We start from the raw sequence: 18,514 nt of genomic DNA on the forward strand, positions 1-18,514 counted from the left end.
GTCATCTCATTTCTTTGAGTACTGTCACTGCCTTGGCAGAGTAGTGGGTAATATTGGCCTCCTAATTTGGCAGGGTCATTTTTCAGGCAGAAGTACTTAAGAAGGATATATGTTGGTCACTCTGGAGGATGCCTCTTGTCAAAGGGCCTCTGCTTATTAAGCAGACATTTGGAGGGTAACACGACAGGGCTCAATGAAATTCAAGACTCATTCCAGAACCCTCTGGGATAGAACAAGCTTCTGGGTGTTCCAGGGCAGTCAGCTGCTCTCAGATCTTGCTTCTGTTCTTCAGCTCCCGCCTAATTCCTATAGGACAAATTTATTAGTAGTGAATATATGATGGCCTAAATTGATACTCTTCTCAAAATTTCGCTTCTCTTCTTTCTCCAGTCTGTGTACCTCTCACTATCCCTTCCTCTCACAAATAGTCCGTATTTCAAGATTCAAAGACATGCCATTATTTTATGTGCTCCTATGAAAGAAAAAAATCTTGCCAGTTAAACTGCGTCACACAATTATAAAATGTATCTTAATTTCAGACACATTAAAACGTTGGGGGGGAAGCGTGTCTTAGAATTGATGAAACACAGCATTTCTGCTGCTGTAAACAGTGGTATCATTGAAGATTCAGGTTTTCAACCAGAGAGAAGTTGTTTTATTGCTTTCTTCTCTTCCTCATTGGTTTCATTGTATTCACTCCCTTCAGTGGTAGGACTATTTAACTTGTCCTAAGTGTGGGGATTATAAGCCTTGTCTAGATCCAAAACATCATGTAACAGTTATTTTCCTGGGTGGGAAAGGTAGCAAGCCAGGTTGACAGGGCCTCTGTTGTATCTCTTTCCCAGGCTGTTAGGGAAAATGCTTCGGTGAGCCAGTCGCTGGGATAATAACAGTGAATTGAATTAACTCAATTGGAAAAGATTGGTAGCTGCTGTCCTTATCCTGCAGATCTGCTTTAAAGAAGAGTCCAGCAGGGAGCTGGAGACCTGCTCCTGGTAGAGCCAGGCAAAATGCTGCTGGAGAGGAACAATATGCATTTCTTTCTGAGTCCACTTCCTTTGAAACGTCTTCTATGGCAGGAGCTTGATTGGCTGCCAAGGCACATTTGAGTTGGGAAGCAGTGTGGCAGACATGGCAAACTGGGGGGCCCCGAGCCATGTTTGTCAGATGAGTTGGGAAGCAGTGTGGCAGACATGGCAAACTGCGGGCCCCGAACCATGTTTGTCAGATGTTTGTCAAACTGGCCTTTCCTGTACGAAAAGGAAAAAAATGTTTTAGCTAAAATGTAACAGGAGATTTCATGCAAAAGTCCAGATTTTTGGCTTCCCTTAAATAAATGGGAAGAGCCAGTGTTACTGGACCTGCATTCTAGTTGGGACTCACACTGGTTACATGTACATAGTGGTTTGAAGCATTTTGGAGTTGACAGGCCTTCACTGGAGTCCTGGTGCTATCACTTGGTAGCTGTGTGCTGCAGTGCAATACACTTAACTTCTAGGCCCATTGATCTCATGTATGTATAGTAATGCTTACCTTTTCAGGCTGTGGTGAGGTTTAAATAAAGAACTACATGTGAAGTGCTTAGTATTTGCCTGGCAGTAAAAAAGTGCTCAATAAAATATGTGTGTAACACATATGATCACTGAATTGACAGTTGGGCTAGATTATATAATTAGAGATTTTTATCAGTTGTTAAGAGAGCCGTACGAGTACTCACAGAAAGGGTGTGGGCAGAGCAGAATGTGTAGAAGATAAGGGGCTGTGGATTAGGATGACATGCAGGAACTGAACACCAAGGTAAATGTTGGCACTACATGATAGTCTCTCGGTATGCCTTATTTTCCTCTCCCATGTTGATCCCAACCTCCTATTTGTCTACTGGAGGTACTGGAAATAGAAATAAAGATCATGTCTCTACTGCACTGACGGAAGAGCAGTATTCACCATGATACAATGGCCATATCCAGCGTGGGAGCTCTGGAGCTCTTCATTTACTTATGCCTCTAAGTGCTTATAGGAAGGGTGTGATCCCAGATAAGAGGTGTTAGCTAGCTGCAAAGGGGGATGTTATTTATCTCTCCCCCCATTTTTCCTTATGAATGACCTCTGAGTTGGTAATTGACAGGGATTATTGCCATTTTTTTAATCTCTGCTAGGAGGCTGCTGGAGTCTTCCCTCATTTCATTATCCCGTTATGATGGAGCAGGATCCAGAGAGCACCCAATTTACCCAGACCCAGCGAGGTAAGGCTGAAGTGAGAAATGGCACTAGGTGGGGGGGAGGGACTGCCCTTGGGGTTGCCAAGCTGTTGGAAGCCCCATTCTGTGCCTCTCTGGTCCTGGTGCTCTTTTACTCTTCAGTTACAGTTTTGAGACAGGTGGTTCAGGTGATTGGGAAGTATTACAGGTAAGTGAACAGAGCCTCTGGTGACAGAGGGTTATGACTGAGCCCTTGTCCTTTGGGGCTCATTTTTGTAAGTGGGACACTAGAGGAGGGACCTGAGGAGGTCATTGGCAGAATCACAGGATATTTCTTTTCTGCTCATCAGAGAGGCTGTTGCCATTCAGATGGACAGCCAAAAGGGAAACAAAAGTTTTTTTATTAATAGGGAAATCACTTACAAATTAAAAGCAAACAATTCTCTCTCATTTGAGAGAAAATTTAGAACATGAAAAGGCGGAAATCAAGTTCATTCAGATGTTGAAGTTTTGGAGACTATATGACGGAAGAGATGACTGACAAAAGGGTAACTGAATAAAACAAGTTGACATATTATTAAAGTGCTTGCCTTACCCCCATTAGAAGACATTTGAAAAGTTCTTGAAGAGATAAAAAGAAAAAAAGAATTCAGATGAGTTTAAGGCCCACCTTTACCTTATACTGGTAACTCAGGACCGAGGATGGGGTGTTGAGTTGTTATATAACATTTATTTATAGTGAGCAGCCCTTTGGGGTTGTCACAGCAGGACTTAATAATTCTGTTAATGATCCGAAAGGGGGTTAACCTGCACATTCTCTAGCAACAGCAGACCGCACATTGTGAGGCTTTGCCAAAAGAAGAGGGTAATTTATAATGGTGGGGTTGAAGTTATTAACAGTGTAGGTCAGAAAAGGCTAAATGAGCTTTGCTGTAGATTAAGAATTTCAAGTCCAAGGTTTTTGTTTCCAAGGTTATTGAGTGATTTTGTTGTTACTACAGTTATGTCATGATACTGAGCATTCTTTCTGAGATACTAGTGAAAAGATTCCCTGTTATCCTCTTACTTCCTTTTCCGTACCCCAGAAATGGCAGATCAGGGAACATGGGGATTGATGACTTTAAAACGGGTAGGCAACTTAGATGATGACTGAAACAAGGAAGTTTATGTTAGTCTCTAGTCATATTTGAAAGTAACAAGCCCTAAATAAGAGAAGGAAATATTTTGCATGAATCAAATTCTTTGAAACCCTGAGAGAACTTCTTGCTGTGAAACAGTTTCTTTTAGGACAGTAATGGGAATCTCATCCCCAGAATTTTTAACCTGACAAAGTTTAACGGTGACTCTTAAAGACCATTATTTGTCCTCCTTTCATGTAATAAATTTGTTATTTATTCCTACTCAGATCTCTTTATCACAGAAAGGCCAAACTTTGTGGTGGTGTTATTTTTACATTTTCCCTTTAAACACAAAAAAGGGTTTTTTGGAGGGGGAAGTATTCTTCCTTGAAGAAAACTTGAGTTATTTAAAATATTCACTTGGAACACTTTTAGAGTTTGATAATTATCCACTCTTCAGTAGGAGGATGATTGTTACCTCATTACTGGTTGTTTAATTTCTTTTTCCTCTTAGATTTCACCCTGCATAATCTGTATAGGTCAAAGCCTTTATGAGACATGTCAGCATTCAGATCCTTAGCTTCCCTCTGGATATCTAAAAAGATGAGGCTATGATGTACTTGTACTTAATAATTGTGAATCCATTTTTCTTTACCATTGATGCACAGTTATGTAGTTTAGGGAATTCCTGTCCAATGGTGAAATTAAACAATTGAGGTTACCTAGTACTGAATTTTTTTTTTTTTTTTTGCGGTATGTGGGCCTCTCGCTGCTGTGGCCTCTCCCGTGTGGAGCACAGGCTCCGGACGCGCAGGCTCAGCGGCCATGGCTCACGGGCCCAGCCGCTCCGCGGCATGTGGGATCTTCCCAGACCGGGGCACGAACCCGCGTCCCCTGCATCGGCAGGCGGACTCTCAACCACTGCGCCACCAGGGAAGCCCCCTAGAGCTGAATTTTTACCCCTACATAAAAGGACAATCTTTATTTATTATTGTCAGCATCAACATTATTTCTGCCTCTATCAACATAATATAATTTTTCCATTAGTTAAGGTAGGCTATCAACTCAGTAATGAGTGTATTTATGGTCACTTTTCAGAATCTTTTCTAAAAAAAGAATCTTCATTCTCCTCTTAAAACTTTTTTTTAACATTCTTTTCTGCTCTGACTTGAGAATTTAACCAACAACAATTGATTTCTACTGGAAGATTTCTGTATATTTGGTAGCTATAGGAACAACTCAAGAGTATTGGCTTCTGTCTGTTGAAAATTTAGGGTTCTTGATTCATCCTTGCCAAATGCATGGGAACAGGTGCCCAAAGAGACAGTGAAAGTTCCACTAGTTGAAACTTTAAATCTTATTCTCTGATGATCTTGGCCAAGGCCTCTGTACGTCCCATGCCCACCTACTGTATAAAGATAATTTGGATTCAGAGGTGCCAAATGCAGCATATTGTTCCATAACACAGACTTTTGAGTTCCAAAGATTGTCACCTGGCCTGCTTGGAAATTCTGCTTGATGGTTGGCCAGAAGGACACCACCTCTGATGACAGGCATTTCAGAGGCAGCCCTGTTTCGTGAGGCAGTTGACTGCAGGATCTCCTTTGGTCTGAGTGAGTAGATTTACCGAGGATTTACCTAGAGGCTTACTTTGTCCAGGGGTAATGAAAGGTCAGGCAGCAAGATGTTTGTACTTTTCCTACCATTTGGATGTAAGTATTTCCATTTCCATTCTCAATCAGTTTTTCCAGATTTCCATTAGAAAAAAAAAGTTGCATGCTTTTTTTTCCTTCTATATTCAAACATTATAGAAGTTAAGGTCCCTAGGAATCCTTATCAGGATTGTTGTGTTTCATTTTTTTGGTTCTAATTACAGAAATAAATATTTTTATATACGTATTAGTATATACATATCATTCTTTAATTTTTCCCCCACTTAAAATTTTATTTTAGAGGGCTTTCATTGTGCATATATAGGGATATTCTTTTCAATTGTTATATAATGTTTCTTTGTATAGATGTAATTTATTTAATCTGTTGGTGGACATTTGGGGTGTTTCCCAGTTTTTCACTAGCGCCAGCAATATATATATATCTCTGTATCCTGGTGTATTTCTGTAGGATAAAATTAATAGTGGAATTGTTGAATCAAAGTTGGCAGGTTTTAGGTCTTGGGCAGGTTTTAAGTCTTGAAATTTCTTAGTAATCCACTTAATATTATATATAAAACATTTTTCTGTTACTGTTCTCTCACTTTCTCAGTTCACAGCCTCAAATTATATACGTTGTGAAAGATGGAGGAAAAACTTGAGAAAGAAGGGAATGTGCAAATTGTATAGGACAGTAGACATTTTCATGGAGTATGAAGACAGTGAACCATAGCTGGAAGAATATAGACCTTTTACTAATTTAAAGTAAATTAAGTCTTTTAAGACTAATTACTGAGAACAGCCATTGTAAGGGAGAAGAAGAGTGACTGTTGTCTTCTGTGTTGCTCAGTGCCCACGTAGCCTATGATGCTCTGTCATAAGAAATAGAAAAAAGCTGTTGTTTTCTTTTAGATTTTCTGTTCTCCTGAGTATATTTTACTCTCAGTCTCTATCCTGAATATTTTCTCTGTGTTAAAATATCTGGATAATCTGTAAAGGAGAGATAAGAGGTTCAAAGAAGTACTCTTAAGGAGCTAGGACAAATCTGGAGCTACAAGTATTTGTTGGAGAAGAAAGGAGCCCTGGTGAAGGTGATGCCTGAAGATGCCTTCTTTAGTCATCTCGGGTTCACCATCTCTTGGCCTGTTTTCTCATCTATAAAATGAAAGAAGCTGTGGTCCCTTTCATTTCTTATATTTTGAATATGGATGATTAAGGAAAATCTGCGAATCTATATAAAGGGCACACCCTGAGAAGTTAAAAGAGGTCCCTTAAGAAACTAAAAGAAGGGTCCAGTGTTAAACTCTTGGAAGGGGCAGCTGTTGATCAGATGATGACTGATTAAACAGCTGTTTGCCTTATCTCAGAACAGAAACACTGGTGGTAGTCTGATAAGCATATTGTGCAGTACAAATCTCCTGGTGAGTTAAATGCCGTTTATTTTTCATGTCTCCAGAGTTCGCCTCAGCAGGGAGATGTGATGGGAGAGCTGGATTTACTGTCTTTCACAGTATTCCCCACATTAGTGCTAGTTTGTGTTTGTTCATCTCTGTTTCTCTCAGATTATCTCCTGCTGCATACTATGCCCAGAGGATGATCCAGTATCTCTCACGGAGAGACAGTATCCGCCAGCGTTCTATGCGCTACCAACAGAACCGCCTCCGTTCTTCCACCTCCTCCTCTTCCTCAGACAACCAGGGTCCATCAGTAGAGGGAACCGACTTGGAATTTGAGGACTTTGAGTAAGTATATATTCAACTTGCTTTCTTACCCCTCCTCCCGAGCTGTGAGTGCTTCCAAGTTGGCCACTGTCTGAGCAATAGTGGTTTGACATTCTTGCTTCAAACCCCTAAGTTATTATTTATGAGAAATAGGATGGGGTGAGGGACAGAGGGTTAAAATGCCCAGGGCACTCCCACCTCTGGTAGTTGCATTGCTGATTCCCTGAAGCCTCTGGGAAGAGACAGCCCATTGGGCCCCAGGCCAGGCTGGGAGAAAATGGCCGCTGCTCTTTAGGCAACTTTTTAATTTCCCATTTGCGTAAACAGTGACTGTGGAAGTGCTTCATGTGGACTGTCTTCATAACATCAGGGAGGCAGGAGGGTTCGTGTTTTTTCTCTTAAGCAGAGTAGATACAGAGATTAACAACAAAGACAATACTCGGATTTCCCTAGGAGACAGATTCTCTCAGTACCCTTAATCACACTGCTTCTCTGAGGTCCTACTCCCTTGTCCCTAAACGTTCTCAGTCTCCCTGTACCCCCAGTAAGGATCCTTTGGAAGTTGCCTGTCAGATTAATGTGGGGGTTGAGAGGTGATTCCTTGCTCTGCTAGTCTCTTTGAGCGGTCGGCTGGGGTACGGGGGTGAGCTAAAGGAGCAGCGTCAGCCCCGGGCTCCAAGGTCAAGCTCCCCAATCTTCCTGCTGGGTTTTACATTCTCTGACCTGCTGCTCCTGACCTTTCTAGCCATGCATTGTGTTTCTTTCCATCTTGAAACTGAGCTTTCCTGGCTTGTACCAGATTGGACATTTGGCTTTTGCTTTGATTCCTATATTTTGATATTCTCAAAACATGCAGAATAAGAGGGAAGGGTGGTTAAACATTTTTCTTTCCCCATCTTTTTTGCTGGCAGTACTGGAATAGGACAGCCTGTCAGTCATCTTCCTTTTTTTTCCCCCTTCATCTTGACATAGCCTGGTCAGGTCTGGGATCTTAAGAGCTCCTGCCTCCCTTCCACCTTCCTCTTTCGTGAGCTGAATGAATAGTTCCCCAGGAGCCATCTTGCAGTGGAGCTTTATGAAGTGTTTGAGAAATATCTTTGCCAGAGAGGACCAAGAAGGTGGGAATACCCTTCATACCAATTGGCCTTCCCGATACAATCCTTAAACACACTGGCCAATTGTGTACTGGGAAGCAGAAGGAACACTCAGTGGGAGGCTCATTCGTCTGAGGAAGATGTAAATGTGAAAGAAATGCAAGGTTGCCCTCAAACAGCTGTGCTGTGGCAAACGGAGCAGGGGTGGTGGGAGAAGGGCCCAGCTGCTCTGTGACTCTCAGATGTGTCCTTCTGCCTTAAGTCCCCGCTGGGGGAAGATGGACGTGGGCACAGCAGTGAAGGGAGAGTCTCCACTCCTTTAGCCAGGCAGACACCTGTAGGGAAATATGTTCCCCTGTAGAAATGATTATTTTTCCAGCACCGGGGTCTATTCAGGGAAGCAGTTTCAACGCACAGTGCCAAGGCTGCTGGGACTTAGTGCTGCTGAAAAGCCTCGGTAATCCCGTGGAGCTCTGGGAGTCAGTGCAGATTGCATAGCCCTCTCTCCACGCATGTTTGGAAGGCTGTTATCTCTTCGCAGTGGTGAAACGTGGGGCTCATGCCTTTGAGCTGTATCTTGCCTCGTGACTTGTCCTTCACAGTGGAGTTCTGGGTTAGTTTAAAATGTTCTGTTCTCATCTTACCTTCTCTTTCTTCTGTTACCACCTCCTCCCTTTCCCCTTCCTTCCCCCTTGATTTTCCTGTGTCAGACTGCCTCCTCCCTGTGCTCCCCACAGCCCACCTGTGCTCTTGCCTCCCCCTGGCTTCAGCGCAGCCTGAATTTACATCACCCTCTTCACCTTTCATGCACTGACTTACCATTGTATTGCTCCCTGGTTAGTAACAATGGGCTGGTTTCTCTAAAGCCCCTCCGAAAGTCCCTCCCCTTGGTGTTTGCCTTTCTTGTGGGGCTGAAGCAGACTATAAACTTGTTTTTAATAGCAGCTGTGGATTAGTCACCTCAGTATTAGCAGTCCAGGTCTTCTAGTGAAGGATGTTGCCGGCTGGTTGATGCTGAGTTACCGTCTGTTCATTCTTTCTCTGTCTCTTTCCCCGCCCTCCTCCCCCTACTGTAAACCAAAGGCTGCTTGTGGTTGTGCCTCTTCTCTTAATTTCTAGGTACTCTGAGGAGAGAGAAAGTGAGAAATTAGGGAATGTACCAGCCCATTTTAATTTCTCTGCCCGAATCCTTTTCCTCAGCTTTGATAACTAGAAAGAAAGTTACAGGCGTGTACAGTCATAATTTATAGTTCTTTCAAGTACAGAGAAGCAGATTAAGTTAGATATGGCCTGGAATCCTAACACTTAGGGTACCATTAAGAGAGACTGTTCTTCTCCTGGGTTTCCTCACCTTCACAACACAGCATGGTCTTGCCTTTGCCACCCCACTCCAACCTCTTCACTCTCCTTCTATTTGCTAAGTCACAGATCATTTTGCCTTTCTCTAGCTTGTCCCATCCAGGTGTATAGGGACCTCAGAAAACAAAAGGGAGACATTACGCAGATCCCATCTTTTTTGGTTCTCTTTCATCATCCATTGAATGAAAGGTATCAGCTATCACATTTTTCATGTATACTAATTTATAACATACACAACATTTGTAGTATATATATACTAATATACATATGTCTTTTAAAATCTTGTTTACTCCTTATAATAACCCAGTGAGATAGTTGTTCATTTCACTGTGTTTTTTAAAATAAGGATACAGAGGCTTGACCAAAGTCAGACATGTCTAAGATTAGAGATCAGGAGCAAGCATGTTTAGTGTCTGACTTTAGTGTCCTGCAGATTTAAAAACCTTTAAAAATGATGTACAACCATATTTGAGCCCTTGCTCCATGAGCTTGCTGTGCAGCAAGACTATCTAGATTTATCGCTAGGGAAGATAGGTTTGAAGGTTGGTCAACATCAGGTTAAACTTTCTATTCTTTTGTGGTCTGGATTAATGACCATCTTCCCAGGCAGGCATCTTCTCCTGTCATTTGTCTCTGTCTGCGGCAAGGATTGAGACTTCAGGGTCCCTGTGTTTATCAAAATGCACAAACAGGACATCCAGAAACCTGCTGTCAGGTGGCCTGTCCTGAAGCCCTCAGCATCTGTCTTTGCATAAAGATGTTCACAAGCAGGGTAAAGGTGTGGCTGCCCCGACCCTGCTGTCTGCCTCCTTCTGAGCTCAGACCACCTGCTAGAATGTAGATGGCAAATAAGCATAAGGAAAACTCACATTTTTATTTTCACCATCCCTTTGGAAAGAGGGAGGGAGGCTTTTATGAAGCCCAGGTTGAGTGCTGTGTTCCTGTAGTTTCTAAGGCCAGCAAAAGAGGTGGTACCTGTGACTTCATGACTGTTGTTCAACCTACCCTCACCCTCCCCCCTCATTTTATCTGTTATTCTAAATGTAATTATAATCCTAGAATCATCTCCAGTTCATCTTCTTGCCTCATTTTTTACCTGCTTTGCCTTCCAAGGCAAGGATACCCTGAGCTAATGACAGAACTGGAGAAGCTTCAGATTAGATCAGTCACAAATATCTCCAACACTGCATAATTATATTCAACTTCTTTTTTTTTTTTTTAAATTATTAATTTGGCTGCATCAGGTCTTAGTTGCGGCACACGGGATCTTTCTTTGCAGTGCGCAGGCTCTTTGGTGCAGCACACAGGCTTTTCTCTAGTTGTGGTGCGTGGGCTCTTAGAGCGCGTGGGCTTAGCAGTTGCAGCGTGCAGGCTCTCTCGTGGTGTGTGGGCTCCAGAGCATGCGGGCCTAGTTGCGGATCTTAGTTCCCCGACCAGGGATCGAACCCATGTCCCTTGCATTGGAAAGCAGATTCTCAACCACTGGACCACCAGGGAAGTCCCTCAACTTCTTAAAAATTGTTGCCAGCACAGAGAGAACAAATCCTTCATTCACAGTTGTGACACCGGTCTGTACTTGGGGAAAACGTCTCAGTGAGAATTCTAGTCTTTCAGCCTGGTCTTTCAGATGAAGTGTCTTGAAGTCAGTTACATTTGTTTTATTAACTCTTCTAATTTATCTCGTTGTATTTGGGTTCCTTTTACCCAGAAATCCATATTGTGACCAAATATGCAAAACCGTTTCATTGTGAAATGAATGACAGTCATTTCTGGTTGCCCAAGATGGGTTCTGGTTCCTTAGTTTGGCATGATATGTTCTAGCAGTACCACATACACGTGTGCGGAGGAGCCTCAACCAGAAGGCTTTCATGGTCCCCTTGCTAGACACCTTCTAGCAAGGAAGTCATTAAAAGGTCTTCTTGGTATATAATGTAGCTGAGGACAATTCTGAAGGCTGTCACTCCATTCTGCCATCTGACTGGGTGTGGCATAGAAGTTACTCGCCTTTATAGTTCAGAATTTAATATTCTTCATCTGCCCTTTTGCCACTACGGAAATTTAATTGAGTCACACAAAGAAAATATGTTAGAAACCCGATGATGTTACTCTTATCTGTCTATAGGTGAAATCCTGACAGCTTTGTGAGACTCATATACTTGTGTCAAGTTCTCATGGCTAGAAATTCCAGGAGAGTGAAGTCACATGTCCTTGGTAGTGTTTGCCCCTGCTCTCTCTTCTATGCCCCAAATTTCCAGGACTCCTATGGGAGTCAGTGACTACTAATAACAGATATGTTACTTATAGCCGAGAAAGGGAAGGGGCAGATCTTCAGAGCAAGAAGTCGTGTACTTCATTCTGAAATGGGGTTGCCTTTGTTTCTTCCTTTGACTTACAGACCATAATCTCTTTGATATTAGAAGTGCAAGAGAAACTATAAGGGAACACACTGTAAAGTGACCATTCTCTTTACAGACTGGAACCTGCCAAAGCAGTCAAGGATCAGGCAACCAGCTACAGTTATTGAGTGGTGGTATTATATAGAAGTAGTTCTTAAAGTGAGATGAGATAAGAAACCATTCACTTCCTTTTTACCAGAGTTTTAAATAATTTCATTTAATTGATGTTTGTGGTAGTTGATTGTTTTTTATAGCGTGGGTTTATGAAAGAGAAAGTCTTAAAATAGGACTTTTCTCCAGATATACTTAGAAGAAAGGCAAATAAATGCAGAGTCATAGAAACATGAAACAGCATGGAGCATGTCAAGAATTCCCTTGTTGACAAGTATGGTCAGGTTGTAAAGTCCAAGATACAGCAGGAGATGAGCCCCGAGAGTTAGAGTGGTACCAGATCTTGGGGAGTCTTGTGTGCCTTGCAAAGGAGGAGAACTGTACCCTGCAGGTGAGAGGGAGTCACTGAAGAGTTTTAAGCTATGGAATAACATCAGATTTTTACACAATATCTCATAAGATAGACTGTAATAAGGTACCCCTAAAGTACAGGACAGCATTGTATGAAGGGAGAGAGTACTTGGGGAGATGTGAGAAGGCTTCATGGGTTTCAGCTAGGTGTGAAGACCCCATAGGACTTCAACGAATTGACGTGGAGGATGGAAGTAGGGAAGGAGATTCTAGACAAAGGAGTAGCTTAAGCAAAAGCCCAGACACAGAAGATTTACAGGGTTTGTTCAGAGACCCTGCATACATCTGTGGTTAGAGCAACGGAGTATTTGTACTTTGAGCTATAAGATCAGAAAGACATGGACTGTGGAGGGCCTGGAGTGCCTGGCTGAGAAATTTTGGCCTTGTTTTTGTCTAGGGACAGCCATTATTCAACATGTGTTTTAGGCAGCGAATTCTGACAGCGGTTGTTAGGCAGGTGGCAAGTATATGGATGCAGGAAAACCAGTTAGAAAACAGTGGGCAAAATACATATGAGGACATATGAGGACTGAATGTTAAGTATTAGACATAAGAGGCCTTGGTGTTTTATAAGAGTGGGGCCTGTTTGTGAATGTTCCTGGGGAGATGAGCTGTGTGAGAGCTCAGCTGCCTCACTTCCTACTTCTCCAAATAAAATGTTGCCGGAGTCCTTTTTTACTCTTACTGGAACTGATTTTGAGCTAAGTTTATAAAGTAGCAAGTGACTCCCAGAACAGCTGTGATTGGAACTGGGATCTCCTGTTAGTGCCCACTGGTTCCCAGAGCCTGACAACTATTGTCTAGGGAATAGCCCCGCGTTCCAGTTTCGGCTGAGCCTGTGATATGCCATTTGACCTTTGGCAAGTCCCTCTCCTACCCTAGGCCTCAATGTCTGACCTTGTAAAATTAGATTAGATAATCTCTGAAGTTTATTTTAGCCCTAAAGCTCTTGGATCTTTGTTGGAGCTAACTACCTATCTTAGAAGGATTTCCCTTGTACTCAGCAGAGGTAGAATAATGAAAAGTTTCAGAAAAGTGGAGAGACTTCCTGAGGATTAGGAATAGGATATCTGGTACCTGTGGAGCCCCAACAGATTTATAAAATATATGCCTACCTGAATTCCAGCTCTTTCCTGAGGGTTTTGAGCCTATTGCTTAGAAATATATAATATTGCTTGGCAGCTTTAAAATTAGTATTCTTTCTGGGCAACTAAAATACATATGAATATTTATTATGAGGAATGCTAGGAGAAGAGAAAGAAAATGGAATATATCTGGATTTAAAGAATTAAACAGCTGTGAAGGAAGAGGGGGAAAGGAGGATAACTATCACTTAGAGATATGTATTTATTTTTTAACATAAAATGCACAATAGGAATATGGATTTGCATAATACATGAAGATGAAATTAAAGGTAGAACAAGAAAGGAGAGGACTTCTCTGGTGGCGCAGTGGTTAAGAATCCGCCTGCCAGTGCAGGGGAAATGGGTTCAAGCCCTGGTCCGGGAAGATCCCACATGCCACGGAGCAACTAAGCCCGTGCACCACAACTACTGAGCCTGCGCTCTAGAGCCCGTGAGCCACAACTACTGAGCCCGCGTACCACAGCTACTGAAGCCCGCGTGCCTAGAGCCCGTGCTCCACAACAAGAGAAGCCACGGCAATGAGCAGCCCGCGCACCGCAACAAAGAGTAGCCCCCGCTCGCCGCAGCTAGAGAAAGCCCGCACACAGCAACGAAGACCCAATGCAGCCAAACAAACAAATTAAAAAAAAAAAAAAAAAAAAGGAAAGAAAAAGAAAGGAGAAGAATTTGTAAGTGGTAGTTATCTGTTATATTACTATTCCTTGGAGAAAAATTAAGGCTCTGGAGTTCCAAGAGACCTATGCTATTAGGTATCCCCTATGAATGATATCAGCTGGTCCTGTGCCTTCCTCCCAGAAATCTAGCCCTGACATGCGTGCACAGTCCTTCGAAGTAGAGTCTAGAGCCTTACTAATAGCACCCGAGTAAAGAAAGGACTTGGCCAAGATCACTGTGCCATCCAAGGACAGGAACACCAGCTACGCCTTCTATTGTCTGGAGATTGAGTAGAAACTGAAGAGCACAGGGAAACAAGTATTTTTTTAATGGTCTAATTTTCAGCACAGTCAACTGTGTATTGTCAAGAAGATAATGGCCTTTTGAGCTTTGTGCTGCCAGAGCTTTATTTACAAAGGCCCAAGTCAGAGCCATTTGTCACTGAGTAGTAAGGGCAGCCTGACTCTCTGGTTAGGACTCAGACAGCAGTCTGTAGGTGTATTTTACATTCCTTTAAGTTACAGCTTTTCTCTGAGGCAATTAATCCCAGGCATTTAGCAAGAGTAGCTGCTGTGTTTCTCCCTTGTTCCATAGATGCATTTTCTTGTATTTGGCAGTTGTCTTGGATGCTTGTTTGAAGGGTGATTTTTCCTTACAAAATCTTTTATGAGAAAGTCTTATTTTTTTCCCCCCTCTCCTTCCCAAATAGCCTTCTGAGAGTTAATCAGAGATGCACAGAGTTCAACAACTGGGAAGGCCATTAATAACTCAGCCAGCTTCTATCCTGCTGGCTTAAAGGCAGCTTCTGGCTGATGAAATTGATGAGGATTTCTCTGGTGTTTCCCTGAAAAGTATTCTGGTGAGAAAGAGTCCTCCAGTGATAGAGGAGTGGTACCAGCGTGCTTGCATACTCTGGTCTTCACTGTTTTTGTTTTTTTTTTAAGTACTACCCTTGAAAAGGGCATGGGCTATGTTATGTTAGGCCCAGTATTTATCACCCTCCATTATTCCTAAGGTAAACTATCTTTCTGGGTCTGCCTTTCTCCCACTGTTCATCTGGCAAACATCTTCTAATCTTTAGTCTCTGCCTAAATTTGCCTTCTTCATCTCGTGGAGGCTTGCTCCATGTTGGTCTTGTATCAGCACTGAAGTGAGTGTCAGAGTCTGTGTAGTTTTCTAAATTGAACATTATTTTAAGTACTTTTAATTTCTTTGCCCTTTTCTTGAAACTTTTTCTTTTTCCTTTTCTTGAAACTCTTAACCACTCTTCCTCTCCCCGCCCTTGCAGATATCCTTTGCATTGAAGTTTGTTTCCCCATCTCAGCTCCTTATTTTGAATTTTCCCTTCTTTCTAGACTATAGAAGCTAGAGTCATTAGTTGCTCTTTTCACCTCTAATTTATTTAAGGCCATGCTTTTAGTCAGGGATTTTTGTGTGCCAGCATTAAAACATGGGGCTTTTGCCCTCTACTTGCTTAACTTGTCCTGTGGTTGGACATTCTGGCCTTTGCCACCTTACCCATTCATGTTTTAAGTTTTTCCTGGTCAGGAAATGTTTGAGCTGTTCTAGGCTATTTTCTCCTAGATGCCTGTGTTTTTTTTCTCCCATAGGCAGCATCTCATTTGCGTGTTCACCACATTTCACTAATTGTTCTGTGTACAATTCTGTCATTTCTCCTTCTTTGCTAGTGTGCTCAACACTTTCAATTTGAAGTCTTCTCTACATTTTATTGAGATGCTGTTTAACTCCTACTTCCCCATCATTAGTCAAGACGTTAAACTGAGGACCAAGAGATACATCTCCACTCACTTAATATTATTGCCTCTTTTGCGGTGCCTAATGTAACCATCATTCTGAGACTGCTTGTATCTGAGCCAGCTGATTTTCATATATATATATATATATCTCTTCCGGTAATCTCTAAATAACATAAAGCCATTATCTCTGACCATGTTTTGCCCTTCCTCCTCCCTTTTTTTTTTTTTTTTTTTTAGACGGAAGGAGAAATTGAATCAGAAAGAAGTTAATTGTTTTTAGGTTTTAATAACAATTAAAAGAGGCTTGTGAAATATGTCATAGGAGCCAAATTTTCTCCCAGCCCTGGCATTTGTCCATTTTTCTAAGTTATCTTCATATGTCCTTTCACCCAGCTCTGTGTCATGTTTGATTCTGGCAACTGCTGATCAGTACTGTCTCCTGTACATCCCTCTCCTTCCCTGCTCTTCAACTCTGCTAATGCCAGATAGAGCACTGTTTATTGTCCAGAGAGAGAGGGCTCTTTGGTCCTTGTTCAGAAGTAAATTGTCAGCTCCACAGCGTGATTCTGGGAAGGCCAGCTCTTTCTTAGCTGTAGAATAAAGTAATTGGATTTGTCCCATGATGCTTCTTTCTATAACTTAATTTTCAACCTTTTTGAGGCTTAGGACCCTTCCCCCCCCCCTTAGGACCCTTCTTAACTTTAATATGTGTTCTAACTTCTCTCATGATAATTAGTTGCACTTTTAGTGCCCATCTGTAAGTAAAATATACTGTTATGAAAAGCTGTCATGAGTTCACTTGTACTTTTAACCGAGTTGGTACTTTGATCACAACTTGAATCTACATATACTTGAAAAATAATAATATACTTAATTTGGGAGCTGTCTTATTTGTTTGATATTCAGCTACTCCTTATAATAATTTGTGGGCTCCCCAGAGCTGCAGTCTGCTGGTCAGGAACTTCTGATCTCGTTGTTCTTTATAATCCCCTTTTCACTTTCCATATGGTCTTATCTCTCTTTCCTTGCCTCTCCCTTCATCTGTAGAGTTTCAAGTCACAGGAATATGATATGTTAAAGAAAACAGTAATATGCTTTCTCTTCTGGGAAAATAAAAACCAAGTACTGACTTTTAATGGATCAGCTTCCAATATCCCTGATATTGATTTGTCTCTAAATGCTCAGCATCCAGTTCCACCAAGATATAAAAACCTTCCTAGGCTTTCATTTCTGGTTTGTAAGGGTCCCAGTAGTACACTTGAAAGCCAAAGTGTTGTCTTAACTTTGGTTACAGTGCCAGTTTGAAGATTATCTCATTAAGTTGAAGATAATCCAAAGGAAGAATTCAGAACATACCCCAAATCAAGCTCTCAAGAGGTTCATTTATTTTGTGGAGTTGGTTAAACAGCTAATTAACTGCTCTATCCAGCCAGAGTGCCCTTTGGCTTATTGTTCCTTTGATGCATTGGAAACTAAGCCACGTGAAGTTTCTGTTGTCTTCTCTTGTAGGAAGCAGTGAAGTGTAGTGGAAAGAGCAAGGGCTTCAGAGTCAGATGGATCTTCCTTGAATCTTGTCTCAACCACTTACTAGTTGTGTGACCTTGGGCATTTGCCTCTCTGGTCCTTAGTTTCCTTATCTGTGAAACAGATCTAATGAGACTTAATGGGAAACTCAAAAGATTAAATGGGGTAACATATTAATAACCTTTGTATTAGGACTTAGTAGATATTTAGTAAATGGTGTTTATTACCATTACTTTAACAGACCATAAAGAAAACATTAGACTTTTTTCTTTTTAATCAAATGACCAAGCTTAGGATTGCCTTGTCTAATAATCTTCATCATTGTTAATTTTTCAGTCTCTAAAAGAAAGGACTGCCTAGTCTTTTTCTTGTGTTGTTTTTCTTTCACATATCTATGATTTTTCCACACCAAGGACCTAAACAGATTTAAAGATAACCATTTGTTGAATGAACTTGATGGGAGAATTCTTCTTCCTTCAAGATCCCCCGAAGCCAAAGTTTCTCTGTCTTTCAGTCTAGAAAGAGATATGTTTATATACATATCCATTCTAAATCCCTTTAGAAGATCTAAACTTGGCTTCAATTTCAGATGCTGCAGAGTTCAGAGACCACATTATTTCAAGAAAAATCTTCCTTCTTACTGAACTGTTTAGTAAATGCTCATAAATATTTTAATTGAGGTACTCCAGAAACGTAGTATATTAATGTGCCACCCAAATTAGTAAGCAACCAGATGACTAACTTCTCTGGGACCTTCACCTAAGTGTAGGAATTTAGTTTGCGGGATGTCTGTCTTTTGGGCTGGTGTCTGTTTCTGCTTTAGTGACTCTCTTAGGTGTAGTCTTTTTGTTTTCTCCAGGGACAATGGTGACAGATCCAGGCACCGAGCTCCACGAAATGCCCGGATGTCTGCACCTTCACTTGGACGCTTTGTCCCAAGGTAAGAACTGGATAGTCAACTTTTATGAGAGACTTTTCTGAGGGAGGCTTTATGAGAGGCTGGGATTTTTAAACCTACTTTCTGGTAGGTTTGTCCTGGACAGACCTATTTGGACAAAATTATTTGTCCTGGACAGATAATTCCAGATATGGACAATCTGGTAGATTGTCCATATCTGGAATTATTTCCTAGTGAGCCTACAGTCCAGCCCTGCCACCTAAAGACTTGACAGGAAATGATTAACCACAATGAAAAGACATAGAAAAATGGCATTGGGAGCATCCTGTTCAAGAATAGAAGCCCCGGGAAACTTCAGAAGAAAGATTGGAAGAAGATGCAAACGTGTGAGAGGAATTGTACTCTGCTCTAGGTTTCTTTGGATTCCTAGGCTTAGTGGATCCCTTATCTTTGATTGTTGAGGGTTGGTAGATAGTATA

The 18,514-nt window shown here is 41.7% G+C and overlaps 1 protein-coding gene across 15 annotated transcripts in view; it reads left to right on the forward strand.

Annotated features, from left to right (window-relative positions):
- The window catches only part of AMBRA1 (autophagy and beclin 1 regulator 1), a 173,724-nt gene that overhangs the window by 57,804 nt on the left and 97,406 nt on the right, over positions 1–18,514 (forward strand). For 11 of the 15 annotated variants that reach the window (XM_089914857.1, XM_089914856.1, XM_089914859.1 and 8 more), the window contains 3 exons: positions 2,157–2,243; positions 6,528–6,707; positions 17,979–18,077. In XM_089914857.1, the coding sequence (XP_089770983.1) occupies positions 2,157–2,243; positions 6,528–6,707; positions 17,979–18,077 (366 nt within the window). The remainder of the gene's footprint in view (positions 1–2,156; positions 2,244–6,527; positions 6,708–17,978; positions 18,078–18,514) is intronic. The other 4 variants (XM_089914864.1, XM_022592109.3, XM_089914865.1 and 1 more) reach the window with 2 other exon arrangements.

This window comes from Delphinapterus leucas, chromosome 7 (genome assembly GCF_059928025.1).
Source record: "Delphinapterus leucas isolate spDelLeu-1000000601 "Yukka" chromosome 7, BTC_Dleu_Yukka2, whole genome shotgun sequence".
Lineage (NCBI taxonomy): Eukaryota > Metazoa > Chordata > Mammalia > Artiodactyla > Monodontidae > Delphinapterus > Delphinapterus leucas.